Here is a 13,519-nt window from a genome sequence, read left to right as displayed (position 1 = left end):
CGGAGAAGTGTACTTTATGCCCTCTGATGGAACATAGCCCCTTGCTGTAAAAGGTCACAGATTCTTACAACCTGAAGTACCCTCAAACACACCCTTACTACACTGTATACTATAACAATTTGGTAAGTAAAGGAGAGGGGAAAGGAAATGAATATAAAATATATCTTTATCCTTTGAGACCATGAGTTTTGGTGTCTATCTAAAGGTTTCATGATTATGTCTGAAGGTGTCAGAAATATGTGAAAACTCCTGTATGTTTTAGGGTTTAGATTTCTTGTTGGCATAAGAATAAGCCCAGGGTTTCTTGCAGACTTCTTGGTTTATCAGTTCACTCTAGTTCAATTGCTCATTAGAGTCTGACACTGCGACCCCATGTACTGCAGCAGCACACCAAGCCTCTCTGTCCCTCACCAACTCCTGGAGTTTACTCAAACTCATGTCCATTGAGTCGGTGATGCTATCCAACCATCTTCTCCTCTGTCGTCCCTCTCTCATCATGCCTTCAGTCTTCCCAGCATCAGGGTCTTTTCCAGAGAGTCAGTTCTTCGCATCAGGTGGCCAAAATATTGGAGTTTCAGCTTCAGCATCAGTCCTTCAAATGAATATTCAGGACGGATTTCCTTTACGATGGACTGGTTGGATCTCATTGCAGTCCAAGGGACTCTCAGGAGTCTTCTCCAACACCACAGTTCAAAAGCATCAATTCTTCAATGCTCAGCTTTCTTTATAGTCCAACTCTCACATCCATACATGACTATGGGAAAAACCATAGCTTTGACTAGATGAACCTTTGTTGGCAAAGTAATGTCTCTGCTTTTTAATATGCTGTCTAGCTTGGTCATAACTTTTCTTCCAAGGAGTAAGCATCTTTTAATTGCATGGCTGCAGTCACCTTCTGCAGTGATTTTGGAGCCCCCAAAAATAAAGTGTCACTTTCCACTGTTTCCCCATCTATTTGTCATGAAGTGATGGGACCAGACCATGATCTTAGTTTTCTGAATGTTGAGTTTTAAGCCAACTTTTTCACTCTTCTCTCAAGAGGCTCTTCAGTCCCTCACTTTCTGCCATAAGGGTGGTGTCATCTGCATATCTGAGGTTATTGATATTTCTTGCAGGAATCTTGCTTCCAGCTTGTGCTTCAACAAGTCCAGCATTTCTCATGATGTACTCTGCATACAAGTTAAATCAGCAGGGTGACAATATACAGCCTTGATGTACTCCTTTCCCTGTTTCGAACCAGTCTGTTGTTCCATGTCCGGTTCTAACTGTTGCTTCCTGACCTGCATACAGGTTTCTCAAGAGGCAGGTCAGGTGGTCTGGTATTCCCATCACTTTCAGAATTTTCCACAGTCTTTTGTGATCCACACAGTCAAAGCCTTTGGAATAGTCAATAAAGCAGAAGTAAATGTTTTTCTGGAACTCTCTCGCTTTTTCAATGATCCAGCAGATGTTGGGATTTGACCTCTGGTTCCTCTGCCTTTTCTAAAACCAGCTTGAACATCTATCTGGAAGTTTACAGTTCACATACTGTTCAATTTGACTTGGAGAATTTTGAGCATTACTTTACTAGCGTGTGAGATGAGTGCAATTGTGCGGTAGTTTGAGCATTCTTTGGCATTGCCTTTCTTTGGGATTGGAATGAAAACTGACCTTTTCCAGTCCTGTGGCCACTGCTGAGTTTTCCAAATTTGCTGGCATATTGAGTGTGGCATTTTCACAACATCATGTTTTAGGATTTGAAATAGGTAAACTGGAATTCAGCCACCTCCACTAGCTTTGTTTGTAGTGAGGCTTCCTAAAGCCCACTTGACTTCGCATCCCAGGATGTCTGGCTCTAGGTGAGTGATCACACCATTGTGTTTATTTGGATCATAAAGATTTTTGTTCTTCTTCTTGCCACCTCTTCTTAATATCTTCTGCTTCTGTTAGGTCCCTACCATTTCTGTCCTTTATTGTGCCCATCTTTGCATGAAATGTTCTCTTGGTATCTCTGGTTTTCTTGAAGAGATCTCTAGCCTTTCCCATTCTATTGTTTTCCTCTATTTCTTTGCATTGATCACTGAAGAAGGCTTTCTTATCTCTCCTTGCTATTCTATGGAACTCTGCATTCAAATGGATATATCTTTTCTTTTCTCTTTGCCTTTTGCTTCTCTTCTTTTTATAGCTATTTGTAAGGCCTCTTCAGACAACCATTTTGCCTTTAGACATTTCTGTTTCCTGGGGATGGTCTTGATCACTGCCTGCTCTACAGCGTCACAAACCTACATCCATAGTTCTTCAAGCACTCTATCAGATCTAATCCCTTGAATCTATTTGTCATTTCCGCTGTATAATTGTAAGGGATTTGATTTAGGTCATACCTGAATCATCTGATGGTTTTCCCTACTTTCTTCAGTTTAAGTCTGAATTTGGCAATAAGGAGTTCATGGTCAATGCCATAGTCAGCTCCTGGTCTTGTTTTTGCTGACTTTATAGAAGTTCTCCATCTTTGGCTACAAAGAATATAATTGATCTGATTTTTGGTATTAACCATCTGGGGATGTCCATGTGTAGAGTCTTCTCTTGTGTTGTTGGAAGAGGGTGTTTGCTATGACCAGTGTGTTCTCTTGGCAAAACTCTGTTAGCCTTTGCCCTGCTTCTTTCTGTACCCTAAGGCCAAATTTGCCTGTTACTCCAGCTGTTTCTTGACTTCCTACTTTTGCATTCCAGTCTGCTATAATGAAAAGGACATCTTTTTTGGTTGTTAGTTCTAGAAGGTCTTGTAGGTCTTCATAGAACCATTCAGCTTGAGCTTCTTCAACATTACTGGTCAGGATATCAGTTCAGTCCAGTGCAGTCTCCCAGTCATGTCTGACTCTTTGTGACCCCATGGACCGCAGCACGCCAGGCCTCCCTGTCCATCATCAACTCCCGGAGTTTACTCAAACTCACGTCCATTGAGTCGGTGATGCCATCCAACCATCTCATCCTCTTTTGTCCCCTTCTCCTCCCACCTCCAATCTTTCCCAGCATTAGGGTTTTTTCAAATGAGTCAGCTCTTTGCATCAGGTGGCCAAAGAATTGGAGTTTCAGCTTCAACATCAGTCTTTCAGTGAACACTCAGGACTGATCTCCTTTAAGGTGGACTGGTTGGATCTCCTGGTAGTCCAAGGGACTCTCAAGAGTCTTCTCCAACACCTCAGTTCAAAAGCATCAGTTCTTTGGTGCTCAGCCTTCTTTAATGTCCAACTCTCACATGCATACACGACTACGTGAAAAACCATAGCCTTGACTAGATGGATCTTTGTTGGCAAAGTAATGTCTCTGCTTTTGACTATGCTGTCTAGGTTGGTCATAACTGTCCTTCCACAGAGTAAGCATCTTTTAATTTCATGGCTGCAGTCACCATCTGCTGTGATTTTAGAGCCTGAAAAAATTAAATCTGCTGTTTCCACTCTTTCCCCATCTATTTGCCGTGAGGTGATTCTACCAGAAGCCATGATCTTAGTTTTCTGAATGTTGAGCTTTAAGCCAACTTTTTCACTCTGCTGTTTCACTTTCATCAAGAGGCTCTTTAGTTCTTCTTCACTTTCTGCCTTAAAGGTGGTGTCATCTGCATAGACTTGGATTACCGTGATAGTGAATGGCTTGCCTTGGAAATGAACAGAGATCATTCTGTCATTTTTGAGATTGCATCCAAGTACTGCATTTTGGACTCTTTTCTTGACTATAATGGCTACTCCATTTCTTCAAAGGCATTCTTGCCCACAGTAGTAGATATAATGTTAATCTGAGTTATTAAGAGGTGGCAACAATACACTGAAGAACTATACAAAAGAAAACTTCATGACCCAGACAGTCATGATGGTGTGATCACTCACCTAGAGCCAGACATCCTGAAATGTGAAGTCAAGTGGGCCTTAGGAAGTGTAACTACGAAAAAAGCTAGTGGAGGAGATGGAATTCCAGTTGAGCTATTTCAAATCCTGAAAGATGATGCTGTGAAAGTGCTGCACTCAATATGCCAGCAAGTTTGGAAAACTCAGCAGTGGCCACAGGACCAGAAAAGGTCAGTTTTCATTCCAATCCCAAAGAAAGGCAATGCCAAAGAATGCTCAAACTACTGCACAATTGCACTCATCTCACACGCTAGTAAAGTGATGCTCAAATTCTCCAAGCCAGGCTTCAGCAATACGTGAACAATGAATTTCCAAATGTTCAAGCTGGATTTAGAAAATGCAGAGGAATTAGAGATCAAGTTGCCAACATCCGCTGGATCATGGAAAAAGGAAGAGAGTTCCAGAAAGTCATCTATTTCTGCTTTATTGACTATGCCAAAACCTTTGACTGTGTGGATCACAGTAAACTGTGGAAAATTCTGAAAGAGATGGGAATACCAGACCACCTGGCCTGCCTCTTGAGAAACCTGTATGCAGGTCAGGAAACAACAGAACTGGACATGAAACAACAGACTGGTTCCAAATAGGCAAAGGAGTACGCCAAGGCTATATATTGTTACCCTGCTTAACTTATAGGCAGAGTACATCATGAGAAATGTTGAGCTGGAGGAAGCACAAGCTGGAATCAAGATTGCCGGGAGAAATATCAATAACCTCAGATATGCAGATAACACCACCCTTATGGCAGAAATTGAAGAAGAACTAAAGAGCCTCTTGATGAAAGTGAAAGAGGAGAGAGAAAAAGTGGGCTTAAAGCTCAACATTCAGAAAACTAAGATCATGGCATCTGGTCCCGTCAGTTCATGGCAAATAGATGGAGAAACAGTGACTGTATTTTTCTGGGCTCCAAAATCACTGCAGATGGTGATTGCAGCCATGAAATTAAAGACGCTTACTCCTTGGAAGGAAAGTTATGACCAAACTAGACAGCGTATTAAAAAGCAGAGACATTACTTTGCCAACAAAGGTCCGTCTAGTCAAGGCTATGGTTTTTCAAGCAGTCGTGTGAGCGTGTTAGAGTTGGACTATAAAGAAAGCTGAGTGCCAAAGAGCTGATGTTTTTGAACTGTGGTGTTAGAGAAGACTCTTGAGAGTCTCTTGGACTGCAAGGAGATCCAACCAGTCCATCCTAAAGGAGATGAGTCCTGGGTTTTCATTGGAAGGACTGACGTTGAAGCTGAAACTCCAAAACTTTGGCCATCTGATGCAGAGAGCTGACTCATTTGAAAAGACTCTGATGCTGGGAAAGATTGAGAGCAGGAGGAGAAGGGGATGACAGAAGATAAGATGGTTGGATGGCATCACCTACTCAATGGACATGGGTTTGGGTGGACTCCAGGAGTTGGTGATGGACAGGGAGGCCTGGCGTGCTACGGTTCATGGGGTCACAAAAAGTTGGACACGACTGAGTGAATGAACTGAACTGAACTCAGTTAAATTTACCTATTCCCGTCCATTTTAGTTCTCTGCTTCCTAAAATGTCGATGTTCATTCTTGCCATCTCCTGTTTGACCGCTTCCAATTTGTCTTGATTCATGGACCTAACATTCCAGGTTCCTCTGCAATATTGCTCTTTATAGCATCAGACTTTACTTCTGTCACCAGACACATTCACAACTGGGTGGTGTTTTTGCCTTGGCTCTGTCTCTTCATTCTTTCTGAAGTTATTTCTCCACTGTTCGCCAGTAGCATATTAGGCACCTACTGACCTGGGGAGTTCATGTTTCAGTGTCCTATTTTTTTGCCTTTTCATACTGTTCATGGGGTTCTCGAGGCAAGAATACTGAAATGGTTTGCCATTCCCTTCTCCAGTGGACCACGTTTTGTCAGAACTCTCCACTATGACCTGTTCATCTTGGGTGGCCCTAAATGGCATGGCTCATAATTTCCTTGAGTTAGACAAGGCTCTGGTCCATGTGATCAGATTGGTTAGTTTTCTGTGCTTGTAGTTTTCAGTCTGTCTGCTCTGATGGAGAAGGGTAAGAGGCTTATGGAAGCTTCCTGATGAGAGAGACTGACTGAGGTGGAAATTGGGTCTTGTTCTGATGGGTGGGGCCTTGTTCAGTAAATCTTTAATCCAATTTTCTGTTGATGGGTGGGGCTGTGTTCCCTCCTTGTTATTTCAGTTCAGTTCAGTCACTCAGTCACATCCAACTCTTTTCGACCCCATGAATTACAGCACGCCAGGATTCCCTGTCCATCACCAACTCCTGGAGTTCACCCAAACTCACATCCATCGAGTCAGTGATGCAATCCAGCCATCTCATCCTCTGTTTTCCTCTTCTCCTCCTGCCCCAAATCCGTCTCAGCATCAGGGTCTTTTCCAATGAGTCAGCTCTTCACGTGAGGTGGCCAAAGTATTGGAGTTTCAGCTTCACCATCAGTCCTTCCAATAAACACCCTTGTTATTTACCTGTGACCAAACTATGGTGAAGGTAATGAAGATAATGGTGACCTCCTTCAAAAGGTCCCATGCACGCACTGCTACACTCAGTGCGCCCCGCCCTTCAGAGGCCAACCCACGCCTCTGGACTTGGACACTTTGGGCAAGTCTGGATCAGTCTCTTGGTTTATCACTCTAGTATAAAATAGAGCTTGACTACAAAATGATCTATAGAGCATATAGCTGGTTGTAAAGTATTTAGTATTCAAGCTTGTTTACTAAGAGAGCACACTCTTGTATCATTAGACTGATCCATGAAAGAAAAGGTAAAAAAAAATGCAATTTGATTTTGAGTTCTAATTTTTTATCACATATTCCTCTTCCAGTCTGAAATATGTTCATTTTATGTTTTTGTTTCCAAAATATAGCTGTGACTAATACTACTGCAGAAGATGTTACTGAAACAAATGAAGTTCAAGGATTTCTTTTTGGGAAATTAAAGTAAGTCTGAATAGAAATGAAACTATTACTATACTCTTAAGCTTGTTTTTAAAGGAATAGATTCAATATGTTGTGTTGGCATATGTTTCACATTCTAAATGTACATATTACTGTTTTTATTACAAAAGTAACACAGGGTTAATGCAAAAAAGCTCAAAATTGAAAAATAATCACTAATTCCACAGGACAATGAGTACGATTAGAGATAATGGAAATTTAAAATGATCAGAGTTATCTCTGGCAAAAACTAAAAAAAAATTTGTAGAATCTTTTCTGATGGGTTACACAATTCATAGTTTTTATTGGCTTTTTAACATAAAAAAATCAGCACTTTTATGTCTTAAAAGAGAAAATATTTATTTCCCTAAATTTCTGTCACAAGATTGCCATATTAAATACCTTTTAACTTCTGGTCTTCATTTTATATACACATATAAGTAACCTTTCCAAAAGTAAACTTCTCCTGCTTTGCTTTTCCTGCATCACTGAATGAAGACAAGGAATAGGATGGTGAGTGCTCTCTGAATGTTAACGGATGGGAATTTTAGTTTTATGTGTGGTTTTTCTTATTAACAAGAAGGGCAAGTTTGTGATTCCATTATAAAGGCAAAATTACTTAAAAATAAAGAACCATTTTTATTAATATCTTTAGTTCTTATTTAATATTACAAATATGTATAAAGGATACTTACATCAGTTCTGTGAGGAGATAATTGTACAGAGCAAAGGGAACATTTTTGGACATTATATTGCTTTATACAGATGACTGAATTACATTTCTGTAGTTTGCTGGACAAATTCTATGCTTGTAACCTGTTAATGCTTCTTGTAAAATGGATTTAAGGAAGGTTTTTATTTAGTAGATAACATTTTTATTCCATTTCCAGCTATGTCTCACATCGTAGAATCCATACTTTCTTAAACATAACTATTTATGGGAATAAATTGCTTGTATTCCAAAAAGCCTTTGGAACTCTGGGATATTAGTTTTTTTGGAGAGGAAGTATCCAGGTTTTACATAATTGTTTTAAGCAAAAAGCTTTTGCTTTGATGTATTGTATGAATAATGTCTTTTTGCCTGGATTACATACATAATTTTACCAGTAAAACTTATCATTAAGCTTATGATTAAAGATGAAAAGCAACACAACAGCTCTTACAAACTTAATATTACTCTGTAACAAAATATTGTGAAAGGAGTGGTAAATTCATAGTGAACCTCTTTTCAAAGAAGTTCTATTGCTTTTTCACTATAAGAGCAGTCTTGATTAGTTTTCAAATGTAGTCCCACATTGAAATAAAATTTCAACATAGGACATTGCAGTACATGTATTACAGTTAACTCTGAGATGACTCCATTTATGTATGCATGTTCTGTATATTTAGTTTCCTCTCACTTTAAAATACTCATTTCTCCTTACTGTTGAAAATACAAAATTTATTTATAAATTGTGCCAATAGCTAGATAAACTTTTTAAAAAAGAATTCTCTCTAATAATAGGAAGTGGTACTATGTGTTGAGTTCATGAGAGATTGGAGAATAAGATGATAATTTTTATTATATGTATGGTAAAATGCCATTCTTCTGCATTATTATTTGTCAGTCTTTAAGAATACCTCAGTTCAGTTCAGTCGCTCAGTCATGTCCCACTCTTTGCAACCCCATGAACCGCAGCACGCCAGGCCTCCCTGTCCATCATCAACTCCCGGAGTCCACCCAAACCCAAACCCATGTCCATTGAGTCAGTGATGCCATCCAACCATTTCATCCTTTGTTATCCCCTTCTCTGCACGCCTTCAATCTTTCCCAGCATCATGGTCTTTTCAAAAGAGTCAGTTCTTCGCATCAGGTGGCCAAAGTATTGGAGTTGCAGCTTCAGCATCAGTCCTTCCAATGAATATTCAGGACTGATTTCCTTTAGGATGGACTGGTAGGATCTCTTGCTGTCCAAGGGACTCTTCAGGAGTCTTCTCCTATACCACAGTTCAAAAGCATCAATTCTTCGGTGCTCAGCTTTCTTTATAGTCCAACTCTCACATCCATACATGATTACTGGAAAAACCATAGCCTTGACTAGATGGACCTTTGTTGGCAAAGTAATGTCTCTGCTTTTTAATATGCTATTTAGGTTGGTCATAACTTTCCTTCCAAGGAGTAAGCGTCTTTTAATTTCATGGCTGTAGTGATTTTGGAGCCCCAAAAAATAAAGTCGGTCACTGTTTCCACTGTTGCCCCATCTATTTGCCATGAAGTTGTGGGACCAGATGCCATGATCTTAGTTTTCTGAATGTTGAATTTTAAGCCAACTTTTTCACTTTTCCTCTTTCATTTTCATCAAGAGGCTCTTTAGTTCTTTTTTGCTTTCTGCCATAAGGGTGGTGTCATCTGCATATCTGAGGTTGTTGACATTTCTCCCGGCAATCTTGATTCTAGCTTGTGCTTCATCCAGCCCAACATTTCGCATGATGTACTCTGCATATAAGTTAAATAATCAGGGTGCAAATATATAGCCTTGACGTACTTTTTCCCTGATTTGGAACCAGTCTGTTGTTCCATGTCCAGTTCTAACTGTTGCTTCTCGAACTGAATATAGATTTCTCAGGATACAAGTCAGGTGCTCTGGTATTCCCATCTCTTTAAGAATTTTGCACATTTTATTGTGATCCACACAGTCAAAGGCTTTGGCATGGTCAATAAAGCAGAAGTAGGTGTTTTTCTGAAACTCTCTTGCTTTTTCCATGATCCAATGAATCATGATCAGCAAATTGTAATATGTAGATATGTTTAATTGGGCAAAATTATCTTATTTAAGTTTTCTTTATAAGTTTCAAAGATGGAACTTTTCAGAAATAAGCTAAAATTTTATGGGACGCATTGATGTCTTTCTTTATAAAATAATGTTTGTTTTTAATTATAAAAGCAAGACTTGCAATTTATAAAATGTTAAAGACAACGTGTATAACATAAAAACTAATAATTCTGTCCTCACCCTTGGATCCCTTACAGGTAATGTTAACAAATGACAGTATATATCTCCATATTTTGTTTTGTTTTATACATTGAAAAAAAGAAGACATGCATGTCCCCTTCTGTATTTTTAAATTCTGTCACTATAACTGCATCATTATTATTATCTTGAACCATTAGTTGGTGTTTAAGTATTAGGAAGAGATAATTTCAAAAATATACTGCTTGTATAATAGTGGTTTATAATATGTGATGATAATTAACATTACTTAATATTCTAATACAGAGAAAGATATTCAGATCTTAGAGATAATCTGACAATATTCCAAAAATACCTGATTGAGAGTAATAAAGAAATGATGCCTTTGAAAGTCTGGGAGCTACAAGGTACAGTATTTCAGTCATGTTAAAATAGCATATTGGTAACTGATTTCTGTTTTATTAAATATGCTTTTATATAACATGATGTAAATTATTTCTTAGGCAATAATAATTACTAATTATGTGACTAATATGCATTACTTTTTGTGGACATAAAATTTAATTGAAATGTTATTCATCAAGTAAGTTATATTTTATCTCTGGAAGATTTAAAATTATATAATGTGCAGTTATCTGGTATTACCCAATCATTTTTAAAGTATGTATGAGTTATCTTGTATGTTCATCTCAAATATTAAACTATATTTCAGGGTATCTACAGCACTGGTTAAAAATCCTGATTAGTAAGTTAAGAGAAATCAGAACTAAATCTTAGTTTTCTTCTCTTTAAAATTTTCGTCTTTAGAGACCATTGCATATTTCATTATGACCTCAAAATAGCTTCTGTACTGACATCCTATAAGCAGGTATTTTGAGACCAAAATTTAGTTTGGATTAAACTGTAATTCCTTTTCAGTTTTTAATTTTCTATTTTATTTATAATTTCTAGTGGGTCATAGTGATGTCCTTTTTCTGTGGAATCCATAACTTTTATTATATCTCATCAACTTCTTTTAATACAACAGCCAATTGAAATATACTTGATGCATTATACAGTTCACCATTTAAAGAGTAGAATTAAGTGTAGTATATTTTTAGAGATTTTTAACTGTCACCATACTCAGTTTTAGGGCTTCCCTGGTAGCCCAGTGATAAAGGAACCACCTGCAGTGCAGGAGGTGCAGGAGCTGTGCATTTGATCCCTGAGCTGGGAAGATCCCTTGGAGAAGGGCATGGCAACCCACTTTAGTACTCTTGCCTGGAGAATCCCATGGACAGAGGAGTCCGGAAGGCTACAATCCATAGGGTCACACAGAGTCGGACATGACTGAAGCAACTTAGCACAGCACACACAATCAGTTTTAGAGTATTTTCCTCACCCCTCCCCGAAGAAACCAACATACCCATATTCAGCCACTTTCCATGACTCTCCAACTCTTCCAGCTGTAGACAGACAACAGTCTACTTTCTTCTCCAAAATGTTCTCCACCATGCCTTCCTTCAGGGGATCTTCCCAACCCAGAGATTGAACCCATGTCTCCCATATTGCAGGTGGATTCTTTAATGTCTGAGCCACCACCACCACCAACAATGTGCATGCTTAGTCGTGTCTGACTCTTTGCAACCCCATGGACATGATTGCACAAGGATGCACACTGTTGGTGGTGGTGGCTCAGACAGTAAAGAATCCACCTGCGATATGGGAGACCTGGGTTCAGTCCCTGGGTTGGGAAGATCCCCTGAAGGAGGGCATGGTGGAGAACATTTTGGAGGAGAAAGTAGACTGTTGCTTTCCACCAGGGAAACCCAAAGTGTTCTCCAAGGGACCCATAATTTAGAAAAGTGTAAGTAATAGAGTGCTTTTAAAGACTGGTAAACAGAGAACATGCATAGTTAGCTTAGTTTTAATTAACCTCCGTAATGTCTGTGTAAGGTATATTTGAATGGACTAGAAATAGGAAGTCTAGTTAAGACATCATTGAATTAGTATAGTGAGAGACAGAACCTTTGCTGTGGTAGAGACATAGATGGGCAGGCTGGATTTAGCAAATATTCAGGAGATTAAAAGACTCAAAGATGACTTTAAAATTTCCAGCTTGGAGCCTCTGTAGAGAGAATATAAAACAGGCTTGGGGTTGAATACAGGGTTCAGAAATAATCAGACTGGCATTTAAAAAATTGACTTAAAGTAATTGTGACATATTCAGATGACCAGTTCCAGGGGTGGGGTGAATACAAAGTCCTTATACTGAAAGGAGAAGATTTTAAAAGTGGAAAATGTTAGCATAGAGGTTTTTTGAAGGTGGAGGTGCTAACTGAAAGTGCAGAGTAACCAAATTAGTGCACAAGGGAGAGTCTGCTCATTTATGTGGGACAAGCAGACACAATGGAATGATGATGATGAGAGATGGAAGAGCATGTCACAGAAGCCAAGGAAATAGATTCAGGAGAAGGGAAGTGACCAAGACCTTTTCCTTTTTTGATTGATTTAACAAATATTTATTGAATTTCTGCTAGCAATCAGTAATGTCCCTACAACCATGGTTTTATAATTTTTGACTGACACCTGGAGTAGGAAATATATTTTACATCAAGACCATACAACAAATGTATAATGCGTTAATACATAGATACACTTAAAAAAAAAAAAAAAACTTCACTATAGATATGTGTGTTTACTGTGTGTGTGTATATGTGTGTTAGTTGTTCAGTCGTGTCCGACTCTCTGCTACCCTATGGACTGTAGCTGACCAGGTTCCTCTGTCCATGGGATTTTCCAGGCAAGAATACTGGAGTGGGTTGCCATTCCCTTCTCCAGGGGATCTTCCCAACCCAGGGATCGAACCCAGGTCTCCTGCATTGCAGGCAGATTCTTTACCATCTGAGCCACCAGGGAAGCCCCGTATACGTTTACTGAAAGTGAAAGTGAAAGCCACTCAGTTGTGTCTGACTCTTTGTGACCCCGTGGACTATACGGTCCATGGAATTTTCCAGGCCAGAATACTGGAGAGGGTAGCCTTTCCCTTCTCCAGGGGATCTTCCCAACCCAGAGATAGAACCCAGGTCTCCCTCATTGTAGACGGATTCTTTACCAGCTGAGCCACAAGGGAAGCCCAAGGATACTGGAGTGGGAAGCCTATCCCCTTCTCCAGCGGATCTTCCCTACCCAGGAATCAAACCGGGGTCTCCTACATTGCAGGCGGATTCTTTACCAACTGAGCTATCAGGGAAGCCCAATACTACATTTTATTAATTCTGATAAAACTTTCATTATACCCTGTTTCATTTGATTAAAAAAACCTTCCCATTACCCATTAATCTGATTTCACTACTGACTAATGGGTTGCAACTGACACTTTGGAAAACACATATTCCAAAGGTAAAAAGAGCTAAAACAGACATCACATTTCTTCAAAGGATGTGGATAAACGTAAACAGTTTTAAAAACCAGTGTAAAAATCACTATCACAACTGCTGCAGAATAAAGGAACAAAAGATTAAGAAAAGCATATGTCAGGAAGATCTGAGTGGTGAGATAGGGGCAGAGAAGGGGTAACAGAAAAAGGAGGCTTCCTCAAGAAGGGGTGATTGAATAGAGGTCTGAGGAAGGGTTGGAATAAATTCGAGGGTGGGTTATTTAGAGAGAGTATCAAAGACCTTTGTGAGTGTTGGAAATGGAGTGTGAGGGAGAAGAGACACCAGGAACAACTGCTGGATTCATGGTTTACCCAGCTGGATGGACAGTGG

At 39.3% G+C, this 13,519-nt stretch overlaps 1 protein-coding gene across 2 annotated transcripts in view; it reads left to right on the top strand.

The window, feature by feature from the left end:
- UGGT2 (UDP-glucose glycoprotein glucosyltransferase 2) overlaps positions 1-13,519 on the top strand; it is a 144,866-nt gene that overhangs the window by 27,422 nt on the left and 103,925 nt on the right. For both annotated transcript variants that reach the window (XM_010810955.4, XM_002691971.6), the window contains exons 7-8: positions 6,750-6,822; positions 10,077-10,177. In XM_010810955.4, the coding sequence (XP_010809257.1) occupies positions 6,750-6,822; positions 10,077-10,177 (174 nt within the window). The remainder of the gene's footprint in view (positions 1-6,749; positions 6,823-10,076; positions 10,178-13,519) is intronic.

The sequence above is a fragment of the Bos taurus genome, chromosome 12 (assembly GCF_002263795.3).
Source record: "Bos taurus isolate L1 Dominette 01449 registration number 42190680 breed Hereford chromosome 12, ARS-UCD2.0, whole genome shotgun sequence".
In the NCBI taxonomy this organism is placed as follows: Eukaryota; Metazoa; Chordata; class Mammalia; order Artiodactyla; family Bovidae; genus Bos; species Bos taurus.
Note: the sequence above shows the minus strand (reverse complement) of the source record. Positions and strands in the feature narration are given on the sequence as shown.